The sequence below is a fragment of the Mauremys reevesii genome, linkage group 6 (assembly GCF_016161935.1).
Source record: "Mauremys reevesii isolate NIE-2019 linkage group 6, ASM1616193v1, whole genome shotgun sequence".
Taxonomy (NCBI): domain Eukaryota; kingdom Metazoa; phylum Chordata; order Testudines; family Geoemydidae; genus Mauremys; species Mauremys reevesii.
The window spans coordinates 43,621,208-43,635,732 of NC_052628.1; the positions used below are offsets into that span (position 1 = coordinate 43,621,208).

General features: G+C 41.9%; 1 protein-coding gene across 1 annotated transcript in view; it reads left to right on the forward strand.

Annotated features, from left to right (window-relative positions):
• Positions 1 to 14,525, forward strand: part of WDR41 (WD repeat domain 41) — a 33,431-nt gene that overhangs the window by 15,165 nt on the left and 3,741 nt on the right. The window contains exons 7-11 of the mRNA XM_039542836.1: positions 2,839 to 2,901; positions 3,879 to 3,989; positions 6,115 to 6,299; positions 11,357 to 11,478; positions 12,484 to 12,572. Of these exons, the coding sequence (XP_039398770.1) occupies positions 2,839 to 2,901; positions 3,879 to 3,989; positions 6,115 to 6,299; positions 11,357 to 11,478; positions 12,484 to 12,572 (570 nt within the window). The remainder of the gene's footprint in view (positions 1 to 2,838; positions 2,902 to 3,878; positions 3,990 to 6,114; positions 6,300 to 11,356; positions 11,479 to 12,483; positions 12,573 to 14,525) is intronic.

Consider the following 14,525-nt stretch of genomic DNA (forward strand, 5'->3'; position numbering starts at 1 on the left):
TGTTAAAGATAACTGTACAGCATTTCAAACAGTTTGCTCTGAACCTCATTTTGTGTCTTTCACTCAGCATAAAGCTAGTTGTTCTTATTTATATTGCACTAGCACCTAAGAGAACTCCCTTCATACAAGGAACTCATTGTCCTAGCTACAATTCACATGGATAGGAAGACATAGAAGCTATCCCAAAAAAGCTTGTGTGAAATCCTGGCCCCATTAAAGTCAGTGATCTCACCCTTACAGTCTTAGAGGACAAGAAGGATATGTGGCAAAGGTGAAGCAATTAACTCTGCACAGTTTTAATGTGTATTACTTACATTTCTTATGAAAAAGAGTATATAAAAATGTATGCCTGTACCCAGTTGCCCCTTGACCTCTTTTATGTAGATGGCACAAAAGTAGTGCTGTTTGTGGAGGTGTTTGAAGGAGGAGGAAGCAGTGGCCTGAGAGATCAGTTTGGGATGGGCATTTACGCATAAGTGGCAACGTGGAAGAAGATGAGAAGCAGTGGAAGATAAGTAAATGGTCAAGGCTGGCATCAGTGGCAGACCGTAGCAGAGGGTCTGAAAGTGAGGGCAAAGATTTTGAACTTGATGTGGTGGGGTAGAGGAAGCCAGTGAAGGGATTCAGAGAGGGAGAGCTATGGCCAGGAAGATGATCATTGCAGGTGTGAGGGGACAGGGAAATAGGGAAGCCAGAGAGGAGGCAGTGGTAGTAATTGATAGGAGAGGAGGACTTGCATACGGGTTTTAGATAGAAACAAAATATCTGATTTTAGAAATACTGTGGAGGAAGAAATGCAATATTTGGATACAGCCTTGGCTATGTGAACCAAGGGAAAGCAAGGCTTAGACAGTGACTCCCAGGTTATGGACCTGAGTGGGAGGATGGTGATACTGTTGATGGGGACAGAAAAAGCAGGGAGTGGGAAGGGTTTCGGAAGAAGGATTAGATGTAATTTTAGCCATGTTAAATTTAAGTTCATTGTAAAATAGCCAGGAGAACATGTCTGAGGGACAGGCTAAGATGTGATGGAGGGGGAGAGAGACAGCTGAGGAGGGAGAAGGCAGATTTGTGAGTCATTATAAGGATAGTAGCTGAAACCATACAAGGTGTGACAAACCCAAGGAGATGGTATAGAGGGAGGAAGAGGAGAAGGGTCACACATTTGGGACCTTGAGAGCTATGGTCTGGCACAGCAATATCTGTAAATACAGTAAGAACTCATTTCCCCCAATGTATCTATGAAATACATTGCAACTATAACAGTTACATCATTAAACATAGCCTCAGTGGCCTGATTACAAAGATAGGCTTAGTTTCATACGAGAAACATCACCCATCCAAATGCTTGAGCTGGTCTGCCTTTGTTTTATCACACAACATTCAAAAGCTATGAGTTGGGCATAGTGTAGCAGTTAATGCGTGGGACTGGAAGCGAGAAACTCTGGAATTCTAGTTCCAGGTCTGACATGGACGCCTTCTGTGGCCTCAGACAAATCTGTTATTCTGTGTCTCAGTTTCCCCATGAGAGAGAGAGAAATACTAGTTACTTCATAAGGTTGTTTTGAAGATTAAAGTAGAGTCTCACTAATCTCCATTTTATCTGGAGAGAGAGCAGATATGCATGTAAAATGTCCTGTATATGTAATCACTGCATTTGTATGAATTTACCTATTCTAACTTAATTGCCGTAGGAGTACTCTCTGTATGTTGCTATTCTACATAAGTGTGTGTAATCCTAGATCTTCAAAATTAGAAGAGATACAACTATACAAATATGCTTTATCTGTCTCTCTCTGTGTATACACACACACGCGCGCGATGTGGAATAGAAATTTGGAGTAAAGGGATACGAATCTAACTATTGACTTGCATTATTTGTGGACTCAGTACTATCTACAAAAATCAGTCATGCCATATTTTACATACAGTGCATATAATAAAAAAGGGAAATGCTAATTAAAAATGCACCCAAATCACACAATCATATCTGTAGATGAAGTATAGTATAGCGCTACAAACAATGCCAACAGTTTGTAATTGGCTAAAAAAAATGGTTATAAACCTGTTAAAGTGTATATAGTGTTGTCTGGTGGACACAGTTACAAGCCACTGCTGTTCTTAGTTTATGGGACAGTTTCCTGAGGAAGGGTTTGATGCTGTGAGGTGCTGAATGCCCTCAACTCCCATGTTCTAAACACTTTCCACAAGACTGCAAGCACTTAGGTCATTTAACAGTTGTAACAGCGACAAAATCCCTCGTTACAAGAGATTTGTCATATTGTCTGATTTTTTCCCCCAAAAAAGGTGCTGTGTACCTGCAGCTCCCTTTAATTTCAGTGGGACTCAGCATCTCTGGAGATCAGGCCAACAGTGTTTAAAATAATTTGAATGGTGTAGTGTGGCAGAAGGCTCCTGGTTTTTGTTTCTAACTTAAAAAAAAAAGTTAGAAAGTAACACATACTGGGTTAGACAGCCAGCAGGTGTAAATTGGCATAACTCCATCAAAGCCAATGGAGCCTTGCTAATTTACACCAGGTGAGGATCTAGCCCATTGTCTTTACTAAAGATGAACATTGTTTGTAAACAAGTACTGTTAAAGTGTTTTGAAATATATATGAATTGATAAATAAATGTTGTATGATTTAGCAGTGCATTTGTGTTGCCAGTACATAAGTGATATCAGTTTGCCTCAGTTGTGTGTTGAGAATGTGGAACTGACCTTTCTTATATTAAAATCCATAATTTTTAGAGTTATAAAGAAATAGCCCTTATTTAATTGCATTATATTTGTATGGAGAATAACCTTTTTTCCTTTCTTTACGGATGTTTTTAAAGATATCAGTGCTTTGGTTGAATTGCCTAAAAACTGTGTTGCAGCAGCTGTTGGCAAAGAGTTGAGTGAGTATATTACATTTCAACTTAATCTCCATAACCCTCTATATATTCATGAGGTTTAGATTTTTTCTTATATGCAGTAGTTTGCAAAAACACATGGATTGAAGTATTTTATCAAAACCATGTAGGAAAATTGGAGCCAGGTGCCACTCTACCCAGCTGCCTCCCTTCTTGTTTTTTCCAATATATATTTACCTGCACGTTTCCCCAGTCTGGTCTGCCTTGCTGGCTATGTTTAATTTTTTTTTAAACTTCATATTACAACTGATAAAACTGGTGTTTTAAAAATGCTTCTGATTCAACTTTTTGGTAGAGAGTAACACTCAATGTCCGATCCCCTTGCAAGTGAAGTAGTAAAATGCAATTGGTGCTGCAGTACTGGACAGCCACTGCACTTTATTAAAAACAAAAACAACCCCCCCCACCCAACTTCTTTTGCTTGTTTTCTACAAAGTTATGTCTCAGCCACTCTTAAGTGGCACTTCTGTGCTGGGGTGAGATTCTCTGGCTTACTATTTGTTTCAAAATTAGGAATCAGGTGGAATTTTACCATTTCTGATAAAAGTATTTTTATTTGAACTTTTTTATTTGAATTTTATTTTGAGTGTAAACGGTCAGATCGGGGTGGGGGTGGAGTGGGGGGGAGGAGAGATTAGGGGAGGAAATGGGGCGGATGTGAATGGACCAAAGAAAAACTGCTGTGTTCACAAAAACAAACTGAAAAATAAATTCAAAGGTGCATATTTTATTTTAAAAGACAAGAATTTTTTCAGATTTTTATTTTTAAAATTTTGTAATAAAGCTGCTTTTGGGTTGGGAAACACTCACAAAAGAGACTGTCCTAAACTGTATAGTATATACTGCATTGTGTCATCTAAAGCATACTTAATTTATAGTTGAGTTTCTCATTTAAACAGAGCTGCATTTTACTCTGTACAAATGATAATGCTTATTTAGAAAATTTGTCCATCTATCTTAAGTAATTTTTAGGTTGGTAGTTTCCACAGAGGGATCTGAAGGTTGGGATGTCCTTGAAGTAAAACGCCTGGCTGACCATCAAGATAATATCCTCTCGTTGGTCAGTGTCAATGGTAAGACTGATGCTTTATTAGTTAGTATTTCTAGTTATTAGTGGAATATTTTCAGCTATGAAGTTTAGTTTTGGTTATGGCCAGACACATAACTGGAACAAAGCTTTCTAACCACTAGAGGAACTCTCAAATGGAGTTGTGAAGATAGTCAAATTTTGAAACTATATGTAGTGATACTTATGAAATCCTTACATCGTCAAAGGACTTCACAAGCACTAACTCATCCTCACAACATCCCCGTGAAGTAAGTACCATTATCGCTATTACATGGATGGGGAAGCTAAGCCAGATTGGCTCCTCAAGTCACAACCTATGTCAGTGACAGGAATAGAATTTGGTTTGTATTTTGTTTTTTTGCTGACACCATTCTGTCATTCCCTTCCATGACCTCCTACAATTGCTTAACTTAGAGGACTATGGTAAGTTGTTATAATAGACGTTACAAAGTTTGAAGGAAATGTTACATTGCTTTTTAAAAAAAAAAGTTTGCAGCACATCACGGACACTCAAATCTTACAAAAAAAAAATCAAGTTGTGATTTTAGTATTGCTTTAAATTGGCTTAATGTTCAATACTATCGCAAACCCATCTGAACAAACGAAAAACTCGGAAGTCTGAGCCAGATTCATCCCTGCGCCGGCACAGGGACCAAGCTGAGTTAACGTGCCTTCCCTGTACAGAGGCTGCGGGAGCTGATAGAGCCCCTGCTGACAGATAGGGTAGGCCTGATAGTTGCCGTATCTTCGCCCCTGCTGTAGTAGCCCCTATGTTGGCCTTGGTACATCCTCTCCTGCTTCTCCCACGCTCCTTTGGCCCTTCCCCACAACTCTACCTGTGCCCAGGATTCCTATGGATTTGGTATAGCGGCTTCTTGCATCGGGGTTATAGCGCCAGAGGCCATGATGCAGTGTTGTGAAGAATTAAGAAAATGAAAGCTTAGATTCTAGAATAGCAAGATCTATGGGATTTGTGTTCCCACAGTATTGCATTGGTTCTGATCCCAGGAGTTGAACAATGCTGGGTTTTAAAAGGCAACCCACTAAGTGCTGCTGCAGGAAGTGCCTCATCTGTATGATGTCACGATAATGGTAGACAGCTCAGCCCCACCCACTAAAACTACAAATGGGGGAAACCAGCTGCCACAACCCAACCCTCCATGGACACATTGTTCAACACTGATGTGTCTGGGTTGCTAGTACAGCCTTTTCCCCCTTGTGTAATCTTTTTTCCCCCCTCTCAGGACACTGAACTGTAAATATTGGGCAATCCTGGTTGCTTTCCCTAACTCTGAGGGCTCTGCAGATCTCTTCAGAATCTACTGACTGACTACACCTCCCATTTCTGGGTTTGAGAAACTGTTAAGCTTTTTATTCAACCAGATTAAACACAATAGCTTTTGTTAACCTCTCTCTCTTACTCCAGGAGGGAAAGCCTAATCCTTTAAGAGCCCAGCAATGCTTCCCTTCCTGATCATAGTCTAGTTCTCTAGCCCTCTCTAGTCAGCAGCCAACCAATGACCCTTCAAACTCAACCTACACAAAGGTCCAAGTGAGCATTCTGGGTGGTGCTTCCAGCCCAGATTTCTCTGTCCTTGTACCCAACAGTGTATGAATTTTGTCTCACAACATACCCAATTTACAACTGTGCTTAACAATGCCCATCTTACACCACCACCTGTCATACATTCTAGGTTATCATAGTCCCTTCTCCACACCAAGAAATCACTTGTATATTCTGCCTGAGAGAGGAGGATCCAGTGAATCACCAATAAAGTATAAAAGTGTCTGTTCATGCAGGGTGAAGACAAAAACCCTTAGCATTTGCACATGCTTCTGCTGGTGGGGCCTTTCTTTGTCATGGTGGACATCACAGAAGTTGAAATGCTTTCGTTTCTGATTTGTTTTGCAAAACAAGTATTTAAATTTTATAATCAATAAAAGGAAATCAGATTACCAACCTCTTTGAAAGGACAGAAGATTTTACTTAACCAAATACATACTACAAATGCCAATCACTCCCTTAGAAACAGGTTTTATCTAGCAGCTGTTTAGCTGTTGCTTTTGTAGAGGAGCTTCCTAGTTTGAAATGGATTATTTATAAAATGTGGCTTTGTGCTTTTGCCTAGATTTGACTTTTGTGACCGGCTCCCATGTGGGTGAGCTGATTGTCTGGGATGCATTGGATTGGATAAGTCAAGTCTGCGACTGCAGCACATGGGACCCCTCTTTCCACACAGTCACACAACAGGAAATTAAATTATCACAAAACCAAAATGAAGTTTCAATTCAGCATTTAACATCTGATGCGGAGGTAAAAAATTGTAAACAAAATAAACCAACCAAAAAATAATGAAGTTCACCTTTATAATAAAAAGCAGAGTGTTTTACGTTAACCTTTTCAGTCTACTCTAGCAAGCAATAAGTGATGTTTGTTTAAAGTTTACTCAGCTATCTTAAGAACTGGGTTTTATTATTTATTAATGCAGTCAGTAGTATTCATATTTTGCTCATTGGACTAACAAGGTTACAGCAGTTACCAAATGCTATTTCTAAGTAGGTCAGTACAGAGAGTCAATAGACTCAACCTGAGAACTAGCAGACAGCAACAGTGAACAATTACAATTTAGCAAAGAGTCCTGTGGCACCTTATAGACTAACAGACGTATTGGAGCATGAGCTTTCGTGGGTGAATACCCACTTCATTGGATGCATGTGACACCCATGAAAGCTCATGCTCCAATACGTCTGTTAGTCTATAAGGTGCCATAGGAGACTCTGCTGCTTTTACAGATCCAGACTAACACGGTTACCCCTCTGATAATTACAATTTAATTTGTTTTCAGTTGTCAAAGGCTGATTTAATAAGTGTTTAAAGTTGGTTTTAAAAACCAAACAAGGTAGGTGCCTGTTTCAGTGAAATGAAGTTATTCCAACTGTTTGGAGCAGCAACTCAAAATTTGCCTCTCAGACAGTTCTAGCTGTAGGCACTTTAATAAACTAAATTAAACAAAGGGCATATTTACAGTCTGTTCCTGACTGTGAACACGTCTATACAGGGTAGTAAAAAATGTTCCTGCCTTTGTTCCAAGAGACTTGGCCGATGAGGTTGATTGAAAAGGTCGCAAAGAACTGCAGAGCTTATTATAATGTATCAGTGATAACACACGGGTGTGCGTTCTTTCCAAGAAACTCAGCTCAGAACATGATTATTACCTTGTATGCAATAAAGCATCCTCAAGTTGTTATTGTTAGGGCATGTTTAGTTAAATCAAGTTTTAAGTGAAAGGAGAAAATCCCCCAGATGGGCTTGCAAACTGCTGAAAGGGAAATTGTTTAACCAAAAAAAAAAAAAAACCCAACAAAAATTGTTCCCAAAAAACCCTGTTGGCTCTTTCCCTTACTCTTCATCTCCTCCCCTCCCTACTGGTTGATGAGGCTCATCTCAGAATAATGACAATATATTTGAATTTCAAAATTAAATTAGGAGGGAGGGGCTGAGATAACCCAGTATAAATTCAAATCTAGCATAGTTATTGTGGAAATGAGGAGAACCTTGCTGGCCTGTAGACAGGAGGAAATGGATTAGAGAAAGGATCAGAGCTAGTCCTCACTGAAATCAATTGCACAGTTCACATGGACTCCAGAGAGAGTAGGATTTGGCCTGAAAGAAATAGTCAAAAGGGTTTTTTAAATACTTTAAACAAAAATATTTCCCTGTTATGCAGCCTGATGTTTTGTTTTTTTTTAAAAATTCTTTATTATCTCTGCTTTATTTGGATTGAGTGAGGAAGCATCTCTATATGGGCAACTGTTTCTGGGTATGGGGCCTAGAGGGACTATAGTAGTTTGTGAGAATGTGCTGTCTTATGAGGTACAAGAGTGGGAAAGCTGGAGGGGAAACATAAGAGGATCTCAGTACTCATCAGCTGGAAGAGAGGAAGTTAAAACAGGTACAAAATGGCCACTTTAGGTCTGATGTCTTGTAAATTTGGCAGAAACAAGCACAGTTGGGAATGCTGAGGAAAAGTTCCCAGACAGATCTGTCTATTCACCGTACATTTCTTGAGAATAATTGTAAAGTGATTCTGCAGAATACTGCCCTATAGCTAATAATGGCTGCCATCCAAGTGGAATACAGTGATTATGCAAACCAGACATCATGACATAATGAGGGGGAACTGTACAGTTTTGTTTTAGTAATTGTACAGCATCCCTACACTCTGCTAAGATAATAACTGCTGTAACAGTAGTGCTTCCAGCCTTTGCAATATATGGAAGCTCTGTGGGGCAGGGACTATCTTTCATTTTAGGAGCTCAGCTCTCTGGGCCTCATCTTCCTTAATGAGACTTCTTGATGCTACTACAACATAAATAAAGAATAATAGTGAGAAAAAAATTGTTGAAATAAACTGGCCCAAACCCCATAGTTCAGGTAAAATGGTATTAAGATACCTCAGAACATATTATTTTCCTGCAAACTCATTCAGATACTTTATTGAGGAAAGAAAAGTTCGCAAATCATTTGTGATAAAGCCAGCAGTGAACTTACATAAATAATCTCTTTTGTGCCATGACAACTCCAGAGCTGTTGCTAGTGTTTGTAGTTTATACAAATTGGTTCTGTGTACAAGTTCTTCTTGCTCTTTGAGATATTAAACTTACTTATTACAGTTTCTTATTTCTACATGTAGTTTTAAACTAGAATTGGCCTAAGCAGGTGTGATGGGTTGCTCTACTCACCGCTGGTCAGAGCTGCTCAGAGGTGAAAGTAAGCCGGTACACCCCGGTCCCCTTCATGATTAAGTCCTCCAGCCAGGTCACTATTGTGGTTTCCCCTTCTGCGGGAGTGGATCAAAATTCTTGCTCTCTAGCAGTCTCAGGTAGTCTTCTGCTTCACTGCCTCAGTGCCACTCCCACAGCATCAGGCAGGAGAAGCTAGGAATTACCCTCTACTCCAGGTTCCAGCTCAGGGACCCTCTACACAGTAGCTAAGGTCTGTTCCCTGGACCTTGCTGCCTTTCCCTGAGCCACTTCCATATCTCCTAGTTTTCCCCCCTCCTCTGGGTTTGCCAGTCTCTTTACTTCCCCCACCTAGGGAATAATTCTAGGTAACTCATCTCTACAGCCTCCCCCTTTCTCCCTGCAGCCCCCTCTGCTTCCAATTTCCTGTCTTGGATAAAAGCGCCACCTGTCCCTCACAGGTGAGGTTCTCTGTAAGTAGCTGCATCCCATCTAAAGCTCTCCTCCCCTCCCACCCATGCAGCCTAATTAGATGATTGGGTCCACCTGGCCCAATTCAGCTTTTGCAAGGCGAGTGTGGGGAGTGCACCTCATCACACACTCTCTCCCTCAAAGCTGCAACCAGGGGTGGGCAGGTATTCTTCTACTCCAAATCACCTACCTGTACCTGCTGTAGCTGGGCTCTCAGGTCATCCCTTTCTTGTCTTAGGCCATAGCTCATGGTCAGAGACCTATCTCCTTCCTCCATAGCATCTCTGAGTTTCTCCTGCCGGAACTGCAGGTCCTGTGCAACCTCCACCCAGGCCTGCTCTGCAGTTAACAGCTTCTCTCTCACCTGGACCCCTTCCCCCGCCCGCCCCCGAGTCCTCCTTGCTCCCAGGCTCTGAGTTCCCACTGTTTTGTGGTTCGCCTCAGTGTTAGGCCTCCAGGGAGGACAGTAATTAATAAAGAGGCTCTTTCTTCCCATCACATTTCTTTACCTGCCTCTTGGGTTTCGCCACTATTCTTATGAGCTCCTTACGGGCCTCTGGCTCTTTTCTCTCTTGCCTCAGTCCCTTGCCCTTTTCTGGGCTCTCTTTCCCCTGTGAGGGTCAATGCCTCTTTATATAGCCCTTTCTCCCACACCAAAAGCAGGTCCTCCTTCAATCCAAACACTTATTGGGTGGTGTTCTCTGGGCCCTCTCCTTAGTCGTTGTCTCCTGGTAAGGCTCTTTGCTTCCCTCCAAATAGGGGCATGCCCTCTTCAGGTGCCCCCTGCTCCCACAGCCATAACACTTTGGGGTTGGGCCTCTGGCCTCCTAGTCCTAGAGCACCTTTCCCATTCGTGGCCCTTAAAACTCCTGCTTTCCTGAAGGATTCTGTACAGCTGCTGCTGTTGACAAGCTACCTGCACCATACAGTCTTGTAAATACACTTGGGTTTCACACAGTCTCTGCTGGTTCTCTAATATCTGTCCCCACATAACAGGGACCCATCACTGTTGCTTCTTATCTCCCCACTGTGGAAACAGAAATTCTGGCATGCACCCTAGTAGGGGACATCTTCCCGCAGCAAAGAAAGTCTCTACTGTGAGCATTTCATTTTTGTCTTCCTTTAGTGGTTCTCTCCCTGTTATGTACCCTTGCTGCAAGGTTCAACCGCATTATAGTGTGTCTCTGCCCCTCACCTGGGGATCTTGTGAGGCACAGTCCATTCCTGATCCCTTGTGTCAGAGATGACCATCCTGCCCACGTTCTCCATCAATTTGTGATGGGTTGCTCTACTCACTGGTGGACTGTGCTGCCTCTTGGTGGTTCTGGGGATTAACTCAGGTAGGTCAATGCTCCTTCCAGTGGTTATACCCCATCCGTTTCTCCTCTACAACCTCTCTCTTGCTCCAGGAACCGCAGCGTCCTCTGCGTGACTGAGCCCTCTGGCCAGGTCATTATTGTAGTTTCCCCTTCCAGGAGGAGTGCATCAAGATTCCTGCTTTCCAGCAGTCTCAGGCAGTCTTCTTTTTCAGTGTCTCTCAGTGCCACCAGGCTCAACCTATACTCCAGGTTCTGGCTCAGGGACCCTCTACACAGCAGCCAAGGTCCATTCCTTGGACTGCTGCCTTTCTCTGAGCCGTTTCCATACCTCCTAGCTTTCCCCACTCCTCCAGGTTTGCCAGTCTCATCACTCCCTACTCCCAGGGAGTAACTCATCTGTGCAGCTTTCCCTGCAGGACCAGTGTGGGCAGCACACCCTATCACAATAGGTTAACACGTTTTTGAATAAAAATATTCCCTAAAAGAAGCAGTTGCTGCACTTTGTGAATTTTTTATATCACTGTAGCCAACTTGGAATTCAGCATACAGAGGAGTTCAAATATAATTACAAGTACATTTTTATGCTGTACTAATTTTGTTGCAATGATATGTAAGGTCTCCTACCCAATCTTCCTCTCTCATCCAGGAAGTGTCAAAGCTTTCTCAATCGTTTGATATTTTTATTCTTCAGAAGGCAGTGCATTAATGCGGGTTAAAAGGGTAGGTTGAGCCCGGTAGCAGTAGCTTTATGATGTCATAGTACCACTGGAAATCTATTACACAAAGTAATAGTTTTATGTCTGTATCTGTATGATGTTCTATTGAATTTTCTTTCCAGTGTGTGTTTGTTGCTGTTGGGAAGGGCATATATGTCTATAACCTTCAAATGAAGCGTGTGATTGCCTGCCAGAGAACTGCTCATGACTCCATTGTATTGCACATTGCAAAACTTCCAAACAGGTACAAGTCATGGTAAATTTTGTAATGCAGTAAAGAAATGCAAGGCTTAGAAAGGTGGCTAGGGACAACCTGCAAAGCTACATTTAACTTCCCAAGGCAGCATAGGGTACCTGATCTTTGGCTTGATCTGCCATAAGAAATAGCATTGTTTTCCGTTTTGAAAATACACCATTATAATTTGATGTGGAATAATAGAATTCAGCATGCTCAGTACACAGCTTCCAAATTAAATACCTTTTGCTTTTTTAAATTCAAATCTAGCAAAATAATTAGTCTCCATTATGGAAATATCTTTTCACATTTGCTTTTAATAAAGCAAAACAAAGCCACATGCCAAACTCATTTAAACATTTCTGTTGCTCAAAAACAGCCTAATTAATTTAATGAACAAATATTGAACAGAAAATAATCACTCCCCGTCTTTGTCATTTAGTGCCAAGTGTCTAGCAGGAGCTTAATATTTACAGATGAGTTACAAATCCATCAAAATAGAGCTAAGACAAGACAGCTGGTTGCTGTAGATATCTCTATCTAATAGCTATGTTGCCGTTCTCCACTATTGTTTTATGAAGATGTCTATCAGAAGGTAAAATAAGGCCCTGATCCTGCAAACACTTGCACTGTGCTTAACTTTAAGCAGTGAGTAGACTCACTCCATTGGATTACTTGCACGGTTAAAGTTGTTAAGACTACACACATGCATTAGTCTTTGCAGATCAAAGCTTGTATTTGTTTTTATAAAGCAGTACGTTTTTAAAAGCATTAGATGGGTTTGCAAATTTGTATAGTTTTATACTAATTTTCCTGAGTTCACTATAATTTGTCCTTTTGCAAGAGATCTCTCAGCATCATGTTAAATAATAATTCGTAAGAGTTACTGGTAATAAAATTGGGTAGAATCTTGGGGGATTTATTGTACCTGCAGTGAAATTTTATAAGTCGATTTGTGCTAATATGTATCCATGCTGGTTCTGTTTCAATATAATTCCTCATTTGGTTGGACAGGCAGCTGGTATCATGCTCAGAAGATGGCAGTGTTCGCATTTGGGAGCTAGGTGAAAAGCAGCAGCTTCCAGCTGAGCCTGTTCCAACAGGTTTGTCTATAGCTCCAGAGAGAATTGGTTATATAAAAATGGTGTTCAACAAACAAATACCTACTGACCTATGGACCCCAAAGTTGACCATACAAAAGTAGAAGCTCCAGAGCAGAGCATAAAAAATGAAACTCTGACATGCTTGCAGTAGGGGCAGCTTTCACAGAAAATGTTGTTTTTCCTTTATTCTCTCTCTCCCGGAATTTATAAGCAAAGATATCAAGACTTTCAGTCAGCTGGTATGCATAGCCTCACCTACAAAGTTCCTGCATTGAGCTCTGGCCAGGTAGCCCCCTGAACAGTGAGGAGCCCTATTGAAGTCACTGGGGTTCCATCTGGTTGCAGAGATCCACCACACAGACTCCCCTTCGAGTTTTTGTTCTTCCTTAGGGTCTTTGCTGAAACTGAGTGAATATATTTAAGCCCGTTTCTCTGTTCATAGAATATTCACCAGCAGATCACAGCTTTCTCAGAGAGTCATTCTAACTTATTTTTAATTTTTGAAGACTTTTTTTACTCTCTGTATTGATTAGAAACAGTTCACTATGAATATTCTATACTCAGTATTCAAAATCTGAGCTGTTGCTCAGTTGTGATGCAATACATGATGTATTATATGAGGTAAGAATGTTTATGTTCTCATATAGGAGGTACATAATTTTTATAATCAGGAGCAGGTGAAGATGCTACATGGTAGGGGGATAGATAGAGTTATTCTGTTCCAGGGATCGGCAACCTTTAGCACATGGCCCGCCAGGGAAAGTCCCTGGCGGGCCGAACCAGTTTGTGTACCTGATGCATCCACAGTTTTGGCCGATCGTAGCTCCCACTGGGTGCGGGTCGCCGTCCGAGGCCAATGCGGGCTGCAGGAAGGGCGGCCAGCACATCCCTCGGCCTGTGCCGCTTCCCGCAGCCCCCAATGGCCTGGAGCGGTGAACCAAGGCCAGTGGGAGCTGCGATCAGCTGAGCCTGTGGATGTGGCAGGTAAACAAACTGGCCTGGCCTGCCAGGGGCTTTCCCTGATGGGCTGTGTGCCAGAGGTTGCTGATCCCTGCTCTATTCTTTTCCCTGAGTGATCCCAGAGAGTAACTGTTCATTTGTCGTGTCATCTCTCTCATTCAGGATTCCAATTTGTCACCCTTCTCGTTCAGTGTGTTTGTTGGGCTGATCGAAGGGTTAGTGAGAAAGTATAGGTTGTGCCATCTTCAGTCAGGGCCAGCCCTAGACCATATGGCACCCCACATGAGGAGCGTCTTTGGCACCCTCCCCCCACAATTACACAATAAAACAAGGTTCACAGTGTCACACCTGGGCTCTCACTACACTTTGTTCTTATATTTCAATGACGGACTGGTGGTGCCCTGCCCTTTATTTTCCCGTGAGGGCATGGCTGACAACATTCTAGGAGATTCAAGGAAAATGTAGTTCTCACAAAGTCTGGAAGGTTCCACAAGATTCTACAAAGGAATTTTAGGAAGTTAGTGAAAAATGAATCCACATTGGAATATCTGAAACATTTGACTTCAAACATTCTATTTTCCCTTTTGTCGCTAACAACAAAACCAGCACCCTGAGCCTGGCGTCCCCCACGCCTGGCACCCCAGCGGTCACCTGGGTTGCCTTCCCCTAAATCCAGCCCTGTCTTCATTCTGTAGATAGATGACACCCAATCTTTTCAATTCTGTCAATACAGTTACACAATTTACCCAGTGTCTTGGAGACTGGGGCATAAATGAGTACTAGCCTCCAGAGAATCAGCCTGGATAAGAGAGAGTGTGCATATAGGATGTGGGAAAAACAGCAGCAGCAGGGCTAGAGATTATGTCCATGTTGTGAATTATGGAATTACCTGCCCGTTCTTGCTTAAGTTCATAACCTAGGGAAATTGAATTTGCAGCTGCTTCTGGATATCTGGGAGCAGCAGCAGCTGGTGAGAGTGGTCCTGGAGGAGCA